This window comes from Mesoplodon densirostris, chromosome 16 (genome assembly GCF_025265405.1).
Source record: "Mesoplodon densirostris isolate mMesDen1 chromosome 16, mMesDen1 primary haplotype, whole genome shotgun sequence".
Classification (NCBI taxonomy): Eukaryota; Metazoa; Chordata; class Mammalia; order Artiodactyla; family Ziphiidae; genus Mesoplodon; species Mesoplodon densirostris.
The window spans coordinates 34,405,149-34,423,137 of NC_082676.1; the positions used below are offsets into that span (position 1 = coordinate 34,405,149).

General features: G+C 41.2%; 1 protein-coding gene across 1 annotated transcript in view; it reads right to left on the bottom strand.

Moving 5' to 3' along the window:
* Positions 1 to 7,946: 7,946 nt before the first annotated feature.
* The window catches only part of KPNA7 (karyopherin subunit alpha 7), a 34,331-nt gene continuing 24,288 nt past the window's right edge, over positions 7,947 to 17,989 (bottom strand). The window contains exons 8-10 of the mRNA XM_060078890.1: positions 17,086 to 17,268; positions 13,144 to 13,290; positions 7,947 to 8,075 (exon numbers count right to left, since the gene is read on the bottom strand). Coding sequence (XP_059934873.1) covers positions 7,947 to 8,075; positions 13,144 to 13,290; positions 17,086 to 17,268 — 459 coding nt within the window. The remainder of the gene's footprint in view (positions 8,076 to 13,143; positions 13,291 to 17,085; positions 17,269 to 17,989) is intronic.

Below are 17,989 nucleotides of genomic sequence, written 5' to 3' on the forward strand. Positions count from 1 at the left end.
ATGGAAGATGTCTATAACAATATTCTGTTAAGGTGTCCTGTGATTGTTCTTAATCTAGGGGCATTTGTGTCTAAAACTGCAAGCTTCCAGAGAGGGATTTTGGTTTCCTAAGTGTATTTATTTAACTGAATGTGCAGGTAATGACCAAGACTTTATAAACAATAAAAATTCCCCTAATTTTTAATAATTGTTAAATGTTATGATTCTCTGCCCCCTCCCCCCACCACACACAAAGAAAACCACTTTAAAAGTTTTCTAAACAATCAGATTTTTCAAAGACAAGCAAATCACGGATTTGGAATATTTTCCCAATTATGATTCACCCAAACTGAGTGAATGGGTATTTACTTTGGAGGAGAGACGCTTACACTCTAAAGTGCCTTTTTATTACTGGTAGCTCCCAACTTGTTCATCAGACTTTCATCGTATGTAGTTGTGCCTCAGGAATCTAGGACTCAAATCCACATTCATGTGACACACCAGGAGATCACACAATTCTAATGTCTCTGAGGTTTTTAAATTTTTAATTATTACTAAAAAAAACACCCATGACAAAATTGGGACTCCTGTCTATCTCCCACCAGAAGTTAGCAGTTTGGTGACTAGTCTCCCAGAAATTTTTTCTATACATATGCTACCAGATATATAATATTCTTACAAATAATAACATATATATATACACTGGTATTTCTTGATTCACCACCAGTTTAAGACTTCATCTTGTCCATCAACAGATGAATGGATAAAGAAGATGTAGTACACATACGCGTGTGTGCGCGTGTGTGCTCGCAATGGAATACTACTCAGCCATAAAAAATGAAATTTTGGGCCTCCCTGGTGGCGCAAGTGGTTGAGAGTCCGCCTGCCGATGCAGGGAATACGGGTTCGTGCCCCGGTCTGGGAGGATCCCATATGCCACGGAGCGGCTGGGCCCGTGAGCCATGGCCGCTGAGCCTGCGCGTCCGGAGCCTGCGCGTCCGGAGCCTGTGCTCCGCAACGGGGGAGGCCACAACAGTGAGAGGCCCGCATACCACAAAAAAAAAAAAAAAAAATGAAATTTTGCCATTTGCAGAAGCACAAATGGACTTGGAGGGCATTATGCTAAGTGAAATAAGTCAGCCAGAGAAAGAAAAATACTGTACGATATCACTTATATGTAGAATCTAAAAAATACAGCAAACTAGTGAATATAACAAAAAAGAAGCAGACTCACAGATATAGAGAACAAACTGGGGGGGGGAGGGGGCAAATAGGGGTGGGGGAGTCAGAGGTGTAAACTACTGGGTGTAAGATAGGCTACAAGGATGTGTTGTACAGCATGGGGAATAGAGCCAATATTTTGTAATGACTGTAAATGGAGTATAACCCTTACAAATTGTATAAAAAATTTTTAAAAAATTTTTAAAAGACTTCATCTGTTGACTCCCGATCATGAAAGATGAGGAGTTAGGTAGCTAGCACTTCCCTCCACCTGCCCCCACTTTTGTAGTTACTGTTTTCAGTTCTTCTATTTGTCCTTTTAAATATTTTTTCTTGAACCTGTCTTTGCTTTTCAATCAGTCAGCCTGAAACACGTGACCCCTCCAAGTTAGATGAAGGAAGATATTGGTACTCTACCTTCTGCTCCACTCCTCTACATCCCCACCTGCATCTTTTTTAAAAATTAATTTATTTATTTATTTTTGGCCACACCCCACAGCATGCGGAACTTCCCACAACAAGGGATCGAACCCCTGTCCCCTGCACTGGAAGCAGAAAGTCTTAACCACTGGACCATCAGGGAAGCCCCCCAACTGCATCTTTTGTCTGCTGAACTTTGACAGTGTCAAGGACAACATTCACCATCTCTTCTGCATGTAGAGTTACTTGCCTGTTTTGTCTGTTGGTTTCATGAGTTGTTTCAGAATCAAGATCAAAATCACACCACATCTTGTTTGCTTCACATTTGGTCATGAGTTTCTTACACAATTTTTCCCCTGTTGTTTCTAATTGCCTTACTTACTTTCTTCTTATTGATGAGAAACAGACATATTTTCTTCATCATGTCATTAACATCATCTGGCTTCTTAGTCATCCTATTACGTGGATCTATTTCATTCCTCTTGTTGAAGCCGTTCTACCTGAAGGTCTCTGCCTTTCTGTTCTAATATGGCACAAAGAGCTTTCCAGCTTCACTCCATAACTCTTATCCTGGGATTCCTTTTAATTGGAATTCTGGGTTGGTTCCACCATTTTTTGTATCTTATGTCTTGCTCTTTTTCTGGTGGGGGTTGGAGATAGATTGTTTTCATCCTTTTCTGAAAGAGTACATTCTCAAACAGCTTTGCTAGTATTTGAAAGGTAATCCCTCTGAGTTTATATCTGAAAATATGATTATGCTTTATATGGCTACAGAATTCTCAATTCTAAGTAATTTTCCTTCAGAACTTTGAAGGCATTTTTCCATAATCTTCTAGCATTCTGTGTTCCCAGAGAGAAATCTGATGTTAGTCTGATTCTCATTCTTTTGAAGGTAACATTTTTTCTTTCTGGAAATTTTTAGGATCTTCTGTTTATTCTTGGCGCCTGAAATTTCACAGCATTGAATGTAGATATTGGTCTTTTTCTTATTTATTCTGCTTGGCATCCAGTGAGCCCTTCAACCTAGAGATTCCTTCAATTCTGATAAGTTTTCTTTCATGATATCTCTGGTAATGTCTTTCCCTGTGTTTTCTCCTCTGTCTTCTTTTTTGGAACTCCAGGTACTCAGATGATGGGCCTCCTGAATTGATCCTGTCTCTTATTTTTCTCCCAACTTTTTCATCTCTCTGTAATTTTCTGGTCAGTATTCTGAAAGATTTCCTTATCTTTATCTTCAAACCATTCTCTTGAATTTTTTTTCCTGGCAATCATTCAATTTCTCAGATTGTTCCTGGTTCATAGCATCTTCTTGTTTTATGGCTGCAATATCTATCTTCTCAAATCTGTTGAGAATATAAGTTAGAGATTTAATTCCCCCTACCTTCTCTGAATTATATGTCTTCTAGCAAAAGTTGTTGTTTCATTCACCTTGGCCTTTCCCTTTCATCATGCCGATTTTCTTCTTGTGCTTGATCATGAAAATTTAACAACAGGAGCCTGGGTTAATTTTTCTGAACAGTTGGTTCAGATTTCTTATATATATACATCTATGTGTTCCCATTAGGATTCTCCCATGAATAGATTAGCTGACTGGGTGTGATAAAAGGTTTCATGACCAGCAGGTGAGTAAGAAGAAAGTCATTCTGATTCTTGATCTTTTGTACATGATTTATTTTTACTCTCTGGAAATTTGTAGGATCTTTTCTTTTACCAGAGTTTTGAAATTTCACAGTGATGTGCTTTGGGCATAGGTTAATTTTCATGCATTTTTCTGGACCCCTCGCTGGATCCTTTAAGTTTGGAAATGTTTTCTTCTGCTTTGGGAAATACTCGAATTATTTCTGTGATAATTTTCTTTTCTCTATTTTTTCTTTCTCTACTTCTGGAATAGCTCTATTCAGATTTTGGACCTCCTGGATTCCAAGATTTATATAACCTTTTTTATTTTATCTTCATCATTTTGCCCTACTTTATGAGAGATTTCCTCAACTTCATCTTCCAACTCTACTGTTGAGTTTTTCATTTCTACTATGTATTTTTAATTTCTAAGAGTACTTTTTGTTCTTGGGTTTTTTTAAATAGCATCCTATTTTTGCTTCCTGGAAGCAATAGCTAATTTCTTGAGTATACTAATGATACCAGGATTGTTTAATTTTTTTTCTTTGTATGACTTTTCTTCCAAATCTCCCACCAGTGCTATTTGTCTTGCCTCTATTATGTCAAAGACGTTCCTTAAATGTTTGATGATTCCTGGTGGCCCTTGGCCTGTTCATTTAAGAGTGAGGTACTAAAAAGCTGATCGGAAGCTCTGAGACCCTGGGATAATCTGACTGGTTGTTTCCTTGTGGAGCCAACAACATCAGTGTCTTTAGGTCTTTTCTCTTGGGGTGGTCAGATTTCCCAGAGAAGGATCTTCTAGTCTCCTACCTGGAGGATCTACACCTGGCTGAGAGCATTCCATTTACCCAGTGGGGTGTGGGGATGAGGGGGTGCTCACTGTTCTCTATGTAATTTATTTAATTTCCCTGCATTCAGCATGATAAATCTGCTTTCAACATTGCCCAATGTATTCTAGTACAAAGACCTTTTTCACCCAATTGAGAAAACTTCCAATTTACTGCCAGGGGACGGATCAGATGATCAGCCCCCTGGAGTAAGAGGACATAATGGTTTCTTTTTAACTTTTAATTATGGAGAACTTCAAATATCCACACAGGGCAAAAAAAAACCCAGAATAGTATAATAACTACCCCTACCATGGACCCATCACCAGCCATCACCACATTGTCAGATGCACAAAATATATTTCTTTTCTATTTCCCTTATCCCATATTACTTTGAAACAAATTCCAAACATCATTGCATCTGTAATCATTCAGTACATATCTCTTTAAAATGACATTTTAAATTAACATAACCCTAATATTAAACCTAAAAAATTAACATTTAATATCAAACCTCAATTCAATGTTCAAGTTTCCAATGTCTCAAATATCCAATGTGTTTTATTTTTACATTTGTTGTAATCAGAATACAAATAATATAAATACACATTCCAGCTGGTCAATATGTCTTTTATAGGTTCCCTCAATGTGCAGTTTTTTATTTGAAATTTATTAAATGAGGAAACTGAGTTGTCTGTCCTGCAGAGTTTCTTCCAGTCTGGATTTTGCTGATGGCATATCTGAAGTACAGCTTCACATTTTCCTCTGTCCTCTGGATTTCCTGTAAATTGGTAGTTGGATCTAGGTGCTTCTTTCTAATGTTGCCTCTTCAAGTCTACCGGTTCTTTCCTCTGTCTCCTCCATTCTGCTGTTGAGCCCACCCAGTAAAGTTTGAGTTTCAGTTATCATATTTTTCAGTTCTAAAATTTCCATTTGGTTCTTCTTCATCTCTTCTATTTCTTTGCTGAGACTTCACGGGCTCTAGGCTATCACCTAAATGAGGTCTTTTAAAATGTTAACACATGGTAGCATGGCAGAGCGTGGTAGCCAGCCTCCAAGGTGGCATCCAGTGATCCCTGTCTCCTGGTCGCACACACCTGTGTAGCCCCTCCCACTTTCTATGAGGGTTCGTTTGTACAACCAATAGCAGATGGCAGGAGGGGTGCTATATCCCTTCTGAGATTAGGTTATAAAGGTCTGTGGCTTCTGTCTTGGGCACTCCCTTTTTTTCTCCCCCATGCACATACCCTCAGATCACTTGTTCTGGAAGAAGCAAGCTGCCCTGCGGTCAGGTGGTACCTGAGGCCCTGCTCTGCCCCTTACTAAAAGATGCAAGACAAATTAGATAACCTTGTGAGTTCCAGCTTCTTTACTTGGAAATTGATCATTTTTGCCTCACCTACTTCTCAGGTCATGAGTCTCATGTAAAATAAAATACATGCAAACATTATATGACTATTAACTTATCTAATCCTTATTTCACAGATGAAAACCTGAAGACCAAAGGAGTGAGAAGAATCGACAGGTGAGGCACAAAGAGAGCAGAGGATTTAGAAAAGGAGCCAGATCTGGAGTCCAGAGCTTGCAACTTCAAGTCCAGTTATCTTCTCTGCTATGCCTAACGGGTCACGTGCTATTATGGTTAAACAGTCACTCCACGTTTCAGAAAAACAGCAGATGAATTATGGATCATACGTGGTTAACCAAGAGACTGACATTTCTTCTACGGTATATAACAAATTGGGGGTAAATGCATGAGGGTCAGAGTTTTTCCGTTTAGCTTTTACATCGTGAAATTGACAGAGCCAGTTATTCCTTCCTTCCTGTCTGTTTCTCTGCCAGTCACTGCAACATGCCTAGTCCAAGCATGTGGGCATCCAGCCAGAAGGTGACCAACACCATCTCTTTGCACCCAAACCATGTACAATAGGCAAATAACTCCTGTATTTAAAACCCTGCTAGACAAGTTGGTATCAGTATCTTTAAACTATAAATACTCCTTTGCTGTGCAATTTTAGTAAAGAATAGCTGAGAGAAAAGAGGCTAACAGTTAAGAACCAGCAAGGCCAGACCATTTGGGCAACAGTGACTAACCTTGACAGGGCTTCAAACTTTTTTTAATTAAAGTTTTTTTCTCTCAGAGAAGTATTTTTGTAAGCCACCTCACCTTCTGCCTTCCCCTCTGATAGGGGGAAAAAGTGATGTTTTAAAATGTTGAAAAAATCTGATCCGAATCAGGTTAAAAAAAAAAGGGAGGGGTATGTTGACTCAAACTGGAAGGGAAACTGCAAACATAAAACTAGTTGTCCTGGGGACCCTGGTCGGGGAACTAAGATCCCACATGCCGCGTGGTGTGGCAAAAAAAAAAAAGTTCTGCTAGAGTGGAAGGATTATCTTTTCTCTCATTCTTAGTTTTGTCTTTCATTTTTTAAAGTATATTTATATATAATAGATAAGACATTATATATACACTAGTAATATATTTGATATATAATTTATATATTTTTTGCATATTTTTAACTTAAAAATTCAAATGTTATACACTATCTTGACAGAATGAGATGTAATAGAGATTTTGGATTTAAATAATAACTAGTTATGGTTTAGTTTTTCACTCTTCATGTGTGTCAGTTAAGATTCTTTCAGTTGCAAGCAACAGAAACTAACTATAGCTACTTTAAGAAAGACAATCTAGGGAATTCCCTGGTGATCCAGTGGTTAGGACTCAGCGTTTTCACTGCCGTGGCCGGGGTTCAATCCCTGGTCAGAGAACTAAGATCCTGAAAGCCGCGTGGCACAGCCAAGATATATATCTCTCTACATATAAGACAATCTATGGGAGGAATATGGGAGAATGTATAGGACCAAAGGGCAGCCTTGGAGAAGCAGGAAGCAGGCAACCACTGAGGACATCCACTCCAATGAGTGTAAAGACTTGCCGCTGAAGCAAACACTTCCTAATTCTCTGTTTATTCTGGGCTCAATGCCTGGGTCTCAGATTCAAGGTCCTCAGAGAATGAGGTTCTGCTTAGCCAAAGATGTGCCCAACTAGGAGGTTCTGAGCTGATGAACAAAAGAGGGAGTTAAGAGGAATCTCCCAGGTCCCCTCCATTTTCATGTGGGAGAGCAGAACCCTTAGAGGATCCCATCCCCCCAACACAGCCCTCAGCAGCTGGCGGAGTCACCCCAAAAGGAGATGAGGATACTGACTGGAAAGCCCAGTGTCCACTGAATCATAGATTTGTTCTCACCACTGGATGAGAAGCTTGTGAGACCACGAACTGCCTTACAGCCATATTTTGGATGGACACCCACACATCTTTCCTCCTTACCTGTCAAGGACCAGCAAAGACTGTGCTTTGGGCATGACATTTCCATGTGACGCTTTAGAGCAAAATATAACTTGATTTAGTCTCTACACTCACATCATACAAATCGAGTCCAATCCTCCTTTAAACATACCCCACATCCATTCCCACACCACCTAGTACTGTGTTTCTAGGTCTTTCCCATCCCAGTCACTCTCTCCCTTTGACCACTGCCCACCCAGCTCTCCTTGAAGAATGTTCTATATTAACAGGCATTACATGACAAGGAAAAGGGAAGGGGGCCCACAGTCAAATAAATATAAGAAATATTGGTTAAATTGCAACTCAAAGTTTGTCTAGGTAGCTATAGACCATCCCACTCTGAAGATCTTCCTTGAAGATCCTGAAAGGTAACCACTAAACCACATGTTCTTAGGAGATGGATTCCACGTGGCTTTAAGGTACAAGTGGTTTAACTGCATTTTTGATAGATGGAGGTGAAAGTGTGGAAATTTTTATTATCATTCAAGTTTTAAAAGCTTTATACCTGTGGTACACCAAGGGGAAGGGGTTCTTAAAGAGGTGACTCTTTGGGTCTGGTCCCTGATTTAGGAGTTGTGGAGCTTTGGTATGTGTTTGTTAAGTGCTTTAAGAATTCATGGTCTTGGTCCCGGTCTGGTAAGGTTGTGCCAGTTTCTTCTTCCTTCAGGGGAGAAGAGACACTGTTATACCTTCAGGCTCTCAGCACATTATTCCTGCACAATTGACTCCTTCACATCTTCTGTGGATTAGAATTTGCTCTGTCAGACTTGAGGCTTCCTCAGAGGAGAGATCAAAGGAGAGAAGCATTGAACTATTGTTCAGGATGGACCTTAAATGCAGTTTGTGCATGTGGTGAAACATATATCCCGTAAAATTTAACCTTTTTCACCACGAAGTAGACAATTCAGTGGCATTACTTCGCCACCACCACCGTCTGTCTCCAGAGCTTTATCATCATTTCAAACCAAAACTCTGTACCCATTAAACAACTCCCCGTTCCCATCTCCCTCCCAGCCTCTGGCAACCACCCTTTTACTTCCTGTCTCTATGAATTTGACCACTCCAGGTCCCTCATGTAAGTGGAATCGTACAGTATTTGTCCTTTTGTGTCTGGCTTTTTTTTTTTTGGCCGTACCGCGTGGCATGTGGGATCCAGTTCCCCTAACCAGGGATCGAACCTGTGCCCCCTGCATTGGAAGGGCAGAGTCTTAACCACTGGACCTCCAGGGAAGTCCCCTGTGTCTGGCTTTTTTTTTTTTTTTTTTTTGCAGTACACGGGCCTCTCACTGTTGTGGCCTCTCCCGTTGCGGAGCACAGGCTCCGGACGCGCAGGCTCAGTGGCCATGGCTCACGGGCCCAGCCACTCCGCGGCATGTGGGATCTTCCCAGACCGGGGCACGAACCTGCGTCCCCTGCATCAGCAGGCGGACTCTCAACCACTGCGCCACCAGGGAAGCCCTCTGGCTTATTTCTAAAAGCAGTTTCACTATAAAGAACATTAATCTTACACTGAGTTACGGGTATGATAGGTGTAGCAATTGCTTCTAGATCAGAAGTCTTTAACTTGGAGCCCTTGGAGGAGTCCTCAGGAGCCATCTCCCCTTTAAGGGATGAGTTTCCTAATTACAAGGTTTTCTTAGGAGGCTTTAACCCAGAAGATGCTAATCACTGTTCTGGGTCTTCTCTGCTTTGAGAGCATCCTCTTGGTCCCAGACGAAGATTAGCTGCCACTCATTAGGAAGAGCTACCAATCTGGTCATATTTACTGTATGGCTCTGGATTTTGCTAATGATTCAAGTGTGACACCTAACAGAGTGTAAACCCCTAGTCCCATGTTTACCTGGCCACTTAGGAACTTTGATCTCACCTTCCTCATATGAAAAATATCTAATCAAAAACTACAAAGAGTCAATGAATCTACGACAAAGGAGGCGAGACTATACAATGGGGAAAAGACAGCCTCTTCAAAAAATGGTGTTGGGAAAACTGGACGGTTTACATACAAAAGAATCAAACTGTACTACTTTCTCAAACCATATACAAAAATAAACTCAAAATGGATTAAAGACTTAAATATAAAACCTGAAACCATAAAACTTCTGGAAGAAAACACAGATACCAGTCTTAGTAATATTTTTTTTGGATAGGTCTCCTCAGGCAAGGGAAACAAAAGCAAAAATAAACAAATGGTACTATAGAAAATGAAAACGCTTTTTGCATAGCAAAGAAAACTACCAACAAAATGAAAAGGGCTGCCTACTGGATGGGAAAAGATATTTGCAAATGATATATCTGATATGGGGTTAATATCCAAAATATACAAAGAACTCATACAACTCAGCATCAAAAAAAAAAAAACCTGATTAAAAATGGGCAGAGGAACTGAATAGATATCTTCCTAAAGAAGACATACAGATGGCCAACAGGCACATGAAAAGATGCTCAGCATCACCAATCATCAAGGAAATTGCAAATCAAAACCACAATGAGCTATCACCTCACACCTGTCACAGTGACTATTATTAAAAATACAACAAATAAAAAGTGCTGGGGCTTCCCTGGTGGCGCAGTGGTTGAGAGTCTGCCTGCCGACGCAGGGGACACGGGTTCGTGCCCCAGTCCGGGAAGATCCCACATGCCACGGTGCGGCTGGGCCCGTGAGCCATGGCCGCTGAGCCTGCATGTCCGGAGCCTATGCTCTGCAATGGGAGAGGCCACAACAGTGAGAGGCCCACATACCGCAAAAAATTAAAAAAATAAAAAAATTTTTTTAAACTGCTGGCGAGGGTGTGGAGAAAAGGGAACCCTCGTGCACTGCTGGTGGGAATGTAAGATGGTGCAGCCACTGTGGAAAAGAGTATGGAGTTTCCTCAAAAAAATTAAAAACAGAACTACCACATGATACAGTAATTCCACTCCTGGGTATATACCCAAAGAAAATGAAGACACTAATATGAAAAGATACATGCATCCCAATGTTTATAGCAGCATTATTTACAATAGCCAAAATATGGAAGCAACCTAAGTGCCCACTGATAGATGAATGGATAAATGATATGATATATATATATATATATATATATATATATACATACACACACACACACACACACACACACACACACACACACACACACACTGGAACATCACTCAGCCATAAAAAGAATGAAATCTTGCCATTTGCAACAACGTGGATGGACCTAGAGGGCACTGTGCTAAGTGAAGTAAGTCAGACAAACACAAATACTGTATGATTTCACTTATATATGGAATCTAAAAAGCAAAACAAACACAACAGAAACAGAGTCATAGGTAGAGAGAACAAACAGGTGGTTGCCAGAGGGAAGGAGGGGGAAAGAAATAGGTGAGGGAGATTAAGAGGTACAAACTTCTAGTTATAATATAAATGAGTCATGGGTATGAAATATACTGTATGGGGAATATAGTAATATGTAATATCTTTGTATGGCAACATATGGTAACTAGACTTACCTTGATCATTTCCTATACATTTAAAAAGGTATAGAAATATCAAATCACTATACTGTGTACCAGGAACTAACGTAGTATTATAGGTTAATTATACTTCAAAAACAAGCAGACTCATAGAAAAAGAGATCAGATTTGTGGTAACCAGAGGTGGGGGGGTGGGAGGGGAAGGCAAATTGGATGAAGGCGGTCAAAGGGTAAAAACTTCTAGTTATAAGATAGTTATTAGGAATGTAATGTGCAACATGAGTAATATAATTAACACTGCTGGGACTTCCCTGGTGGCGCAGTGGTTAAGAATCTGCCTGCCAATGCAAGGGACACGGGTTTGATCCCTGGTCCAGGAAGATCCCACATGACGCAGAGCAACTAAGCCTGTGCACCACAACTACTGAGCCTGTACTCTAGAGCTCACAAGCCACAACTACTGAAGCCCGCACACCTACAGCCCATGCTCCACAGCCAGAGAAGCCACCACAATGAGAAGACTGTGCACCACAACAAAGAGTAGCCCCCACTCACCACAACTAGAGAAAGCCTATGCGTAGCAACAAAGACCCAACACAGCCAAAAATAAATAAATAAATAAATAAATAAATAAAAAAGACACTGCTGTATGTTATATACGAAAGTTGTTAGAGTAAATCTTAAGAGTTCTCATCATAAGGAAAAAAATTTTTTTCTTCTATTTCTTTTATTTTATACCTATGATATGATGGATGTTCACTAAACTAATTGTGCTAATCATTTCATGATGTATGTACATCAAATCATTATGCTGTACACCTTAAACTTATACAGTGCTCTATGTCAATTATGTCTCAATAAAACTGGAAGAGAAAAACCACAATGGGATACCACTCCATACCCATTAAAATGGCTATGATCAAAAAACAAAACACAAGAAAACAAACAAAAACAACAACAATAACAAAAAGAAACAGAAAACAAGTGTTGGTGAAGATGTTGAAAAATGGGAACCTTCGTGTGTTGATGTAAAATGGTATATACACTATGGATAACAATATGGTGGTTCTTCAAAAATGAAAAACAAAATTACCATATGATCCAACAATTCCACTTCTGGGTATCTATCCCAAAGAGATAAAAGGAGGAATTCGGACATATCTGTACTCCCATATTCATAGCAGCATTATTCATAGTAGCCAAAAGGACAACCCAAGTGTCCATCAATGAATAGATGAACAAAATGTAGTATATCCATACAATAGAGTATTATTTAGGCTTAAGGGGGGAAATTTTGACAAATGCTACAGCACAGATGAAACTTGAAGACATTATGCTAAGTGAAAAAAGCCAGTCACAAAAGGACAAATACCATACAATTCCTCTTATGAGGCACTTAGTAGTCAAATTCACAGAGACAGAAAGTAAGATGGTGGTTACCAGGGCCTGGCGGGGAGTCGGGGGAGTGGGAAACGGGGCAATTTATTGTTTAATGGGGACAGAGTTTTCATTTGGAAAAGTTCTGGAGATGGACGATGCTGATGGTTGCACAACAGTGTAAAATGTACCTAATGCCAGTGAACTGTACACTTAAAAATGATTTACATGGTAGGGACTTCCCCAGCGGTCTAGTGATTAAGACTCTGCCTTCCAGTGCAGGGGCTGCGGTGTGATCCCTGGTCAGGGAACTAAGATCCCACGTGCTGTGGGGTGTGGCCAAAAATTAAGAAAAAAAAAAAAGATTTACATGGTAAATTTTATGTTACATATGTTTTACTATAATAAAAAGCTTTTAAAAAGTATCTAATGCTCTCTGATCATTATTCCCTGCTCCTGCAGGAATTTTGGGAGCCTTTTGTTGAGTTCATTCCCAATCAACATATTCGGGAAAGAGACAAAATGCAGTAAGTAGCAAAAAGTTTGTTCAAAAGCTGGGCCTGCCTTCATTGTTTGTATTTCTCAGTACAAAGTCACTTTAGCATCATACTCCTTTCTTCCCCCTCTCCCTCCCCCAAGAGAGGTGAGTAGGGGAAAACAAAAACAAGAGTGAAATTCTACACCAGAGGCAGCAGGACAAACTTCTATGAGATTAATGGGTCTAGAACAGCTTCCAGGAGCCAGGAAGCTGCCACTCAAAGGTGGCCTGGATAACATGGATGGGGAGAAACTCAGGGCCAAGTCATGAGAGAAGCCCGCCTGTCCATCACCCACATCCCAGGAACAGCTCAGGTACCTGCCAGGTGATCACCTGCCCAGGAGGTCTGGGCACTTACCTCAGAGAAGTGTCTCTCAGTAATGTTCAGAGCAGTCAGGGCAATCTGACGGTTCTCGTGAAGTTGCAAAGCCTCAATTCTATCAATCCCACCGAGTCCTTCTATCAGCAGACACATGTTTTCCTTCTGAGAAATCTTCTCTGCTGCCTGTGGGCCGTAGAAGAGTGAGACTCTAAACCAAAGCCCTTAGGACGTGGGGCTTCACCTCAGCAGAATCGGACGAAAGCCACCCATTCCAGAATGGGTGGCTGTAGTGTTATTTTCCCAGACTGATTTAAAATTGCATTGTCTTCCTCTCATTTTGGATATTTGTCATCTGTCTATTGAGGTTTATCTTCACTGCACAAAATACAGGGTTTTTTTTTTGTTTTTTGTGGGTTTTTTTGCTGAATATGCCATCATCTATATATCCATCACTAAACACTATTTGGTAGGTATCTCCCTTCTAATTAATGGAGATTGTTTTAAAAACAGAGAAAAGGGGCTTCCCTGGTGGCGCAGTGGTTGAGAGTCTGCCTGCCGATGCAGGGGACACGGGTTCGCACCCCGGTCCGGGAAGATACCACATGCCGCGGAGCGGCTGGGCTCGTGAGCCATGGCTGCTGAGCCTGCGCGCCTGGAGCCTGTGCTCCGCAACGGGAGAGGCCACAACAGTGAGAGGCCCACGTACAGAAAAAAAAAAAAACAATTAAAAACAGAGAAAAGAATGTGCAAGTGATGCTATGTAAATGCAGATGTTCTGGCCCTGCACTCCCTGGAAAGCCTCGAGGGGTCGGGCAGGAGACCCTGGGTGACAGAAGCCACACCATGGCAACTAATGAGGTCCCTGGAAACAAATGATGTGATTTGATTTAATCCAATGCTGATCGTTGGATTTCTCATCCATGGGTATTCACTCACTCAACATTTGTACATATACTATGAGCAAGGCATACAAAACTAGAAATAAAGGTAGGATTTAGAGAAAGCCTTTTCATAACTCACACTATCGGGGGAGACAATAATTGCTGTAGTATAGAAAGTATAATATCCTGGGATAAACCATATTGGAAAAGAATATAAAAAAGAACGTATATATTTGTATAACTGAATCACTTTGTTGTTCAGCAGAAATTAACACATTGTAAATCATCCATACTTCAATAAAAAAATTAATTTAAAAAAAGAAAGTATAATAAATGATCAGAGTTTTAATTTATAGAAAGAAGATGTGCACAAGAGGCTTGGAAAGTATCAAGTTCTTAATGGATAGTACGGTGCCAGGGTCCATCACAGGGTAACAGCATCCCCAAGAGAAGGAATGGCAAGGACAAAGTTGTGAGGGAATAAGTGCTGCATATTTATAGAAAAGGGAGTGGTCCAGCTAAACAGAATATTTGGGGGAAGTGGAGAGGGAGAAAGAAACAACTTTGGCATCCTGTAGTGTTCTGCTGACTATTTTGTGAACAGAAATAAAAACAAACAAATGAACACAAAACCCAAACCTTCCTATGGATCAAATTAAATATTGTTTAGGCCATAATTTATCTGATGAGAGTTTGCACTTCTGTCTAAGCCTTGATACCTTCTAGTCCTATCTGTACATCCAAAATGAGCTCTTGGCTTTCAGTGAAAAAATGGAGGTAAGAACCAATGTGCTAGGTGAGCCTCCAAGAAAACAGGGAAGTGGGGGATGCCCCAGGGCAGTAGGAGACCTGGAGAAGGATTCTGGACTTTGACAGAACAGCAGATGGCCCCCAAGTTACTTCAGAGAACCACAACTGCACTCTGCTGCCCACTTGAAACTGTTTTCTATCTCATCTTGACTTCTCTCAGTGTCCCACGTGCCACTATCTGATATAGGGGCTTCACTGGTCCATCAAATGGGATTTGCCCAGACTCTCCCAAGAAAAAAAATCCCAAGTGTTTAATTCAAATGAATGAGATGAACTTAAATTTCTATAGCCCCCCAAGTGTGCTTTCACACGTTTTTTATGTCCAACTTTGCCTCTGGCTGCCAAGTGGGTACTCTGTGTCTGTGGTTTGCTCAAAGTCTAAGCGTTTAATTGGGCTGTTTCCAATCTGTTCTTGACTCAGGGCAGTTCTTTCCAGGACAGTTACATGAAAAGGATGCTTTAAGTGAGCTTTTAAAAGGAGCCCTCTGGGGACTTCCCTGGTGGTCCAGTGGTTAAGCATCTGCCTGCCAATGCAGGAGACACAGGTTCAAGCCCTGGTTCGGGAAGGTCCCACAAGCCACGGAGCAACTAAGTCCATGTACCACAACTATTGAGCCAGTGCTCTAGAGCCCCCAAGCCTCAACCACTGAAGCCCGCATGCTCTGGGGTCCGTGTGCCGCAACTACTGAGCCCACGTGATACAACTACTGAAGCTCTCACGCCTAGAGCCCATGCTCTGCAACAAGAGAAGCCACCGCAATGAGAAGCCCATGCACCACAACGAAGAGTAGCCGCAACTAGAGAAAGCCTGCACGCAGCAACGAAGACCCAGCATAGCCAAAAATAAATAAATAAAAGGAGTCCTCCAGTGTTACTTTGAAACTTTTCAAATGGCTTAGTCACATATAAAAAGACCTTAACCAAATGAATATTGCCAGCCTCCACGATGGCCTGAGATGATCCCAGCCTCTGGGTATTTATGCCCCTGTGTAGCCCCCTCCCATGTTGAAATGGACTGATCTGTGTAACCAATAGGATGCTGTTGAAATAACCTCCTTCTCAGGTCATAAAAGACATTGGGGCTTCCACTTTGCTTTCTAAGGTCACTTGTTTCAGGGGAAGCCAGTTGCCATGATGTGAGGGCACCCAAGCAGTCCCAGGGAATCCATGTGGTAAGAATAACTTTCTAGGCATGTGAGCGAGTCATCCTGGAAGCTGATCCTCCAGCCTCCACCAAGCCTTCAGATGAAACTGCAGCCCCAGTTTCCATCTTGAACTTCATGAAAGCCCCTGAGCCAGAACCATCCAACTATGCTGCCTCCAGATTCCTAACCCCAGAAACCATGTGAGATAATAAATGTTTGTTTTAAGCCACCAAGGAGTAATTTGTTGTTCAGTATACAACCGACACAAATAGTATGTAAATATTGGCTTAACTTACATTTCAGAAATAAGACTTTTCTAGAATTCTAATTCAAGGCTTTGTGGTCCATTTTCCCAGCCACATAGCTGAATGGAAAAGGAACTCTAGTATGGTCCCTCAAGATCTATCATCGCTAACGTCCTGCTGCTTCCTTCAAGTATATTCTATGTTTCAGTCTTCCAAAAGAGCCAGCCACGTGGTTCATTGACTATTTTTTTCCTTGCTTCAGACCTTTGATTTGTTTCTCCATCTCACTCAGAGCAAGTCCAAGTTCTCACAGACCTTCCGTGATCTGGCCCCTGGGTCCCTTGAGCCTGTTTCCCACCACCTTTCATCCCTTTGTTCTGCTCTGGCCACACCCCGCTCCTTGCTTTTTAAGGTTTCCTTCACCTAGAGTGCTCTTTCCCAGGTATCCACAGGACTCACTTCTTTCAGGTCTTTGCTCAAACGTCCTTCCTCAGTGAAGTTTCTCCTAACTACTACATATAAGAGATAACCATCCCCTCTCCACTCTGGGCCATCAGTAACTACCCCTCTATCAGATATATTTTACCCGTAACTCTCTATCTGATGTGTCTGTTCCCCTCCCCCCTAATACATAAGCTCTATAGAACAAGGACTTTGTTTTGTCATTTCCTGAACATCTAAAACAGTGCTGGGCACACAAACACTTATCTGAGAAAATGAAGATGATGGACCTTCTTTGAAAGGCCTCTTGTCTTGTCATCCACAGGATGTGTGGACAAAGGGAGGGGGTGAGGAAGTGGAGAGGAAAAGAGAATCCTAGTTAGGTTTTAAGGACCAAATTAAACATCTTAATTTAGAGACTGCTATTTAGAAACCCACCTGTTCAGAACAGCTCACCTGGAGGATAAAAAAGAGGATGTCGAGAATGATGAGAACAATTTTGGTGTCTGGGATGGTGAGAAGATTTATTAGTGGCTCCAGGACTCCAGCCTGGACAAGCTGGATCAACTGGTCCACGGTGCCCCCAGTTGTGAAGTTAGCCACTGTCCAGACAGCCTCTTTCTGGACTTTAAATTCTCCCTGCAGAGAGAGAACATTTCCATTCTTGACAGATCCTGAGGAATTTAAATATAGTGATGCAAACATGGTTCAATTTCTAGGTAGGCTGGACTACCTAATTCCCAGGACTATATGTGCAATTTACACAGAATCCCTTGGCAACCTGCCTTTAGTTTTTGAGCAGAAGACAGCATCTTTGAGAAGCCAAGGAGGAGGAAAGGCAGACTCATGTGGGGTCTTAGAGTGAGGTTCTAAGTTCAAACAGACTCACTTTCTTAAGGCAGGTTATCGGAAAAAGAGAACCAACATCACCCAATCAATACAAATTAGGGATTTTAGGTTATAGTGACCCATGTCTACATTTCTAGTCTTTCTGCTCCAGTAAAACTTTGGACAAGAAGCTCCAGAGCTACAAAGTTGAGCACACTGTCTGGAGGGGACAGAGGAAAGCCACAGAGATATCACTCAATGCATCCCTTACATTTATAAAAAGCACTTGGCCCAGAGAGAAGGGAGTCATTTATCACAGATCCTTCTATCCCTTTGCAGGAGGAGTTATTCCCATTTTATGGCTGGGGAAAACTGACTCAGTTTAAAACAAAGTTAAAAAAAAGAACCACCAAAAAAAAAAACCCAAAAAACAAACAAAAAAAACGTATGGCTCCAAGCAAGCTATAGTTCAAAAGGTGCAGTTTGAAAAAAGATTACTTCTTGATTCTGACTGGATGTTTCTGATTAGAAT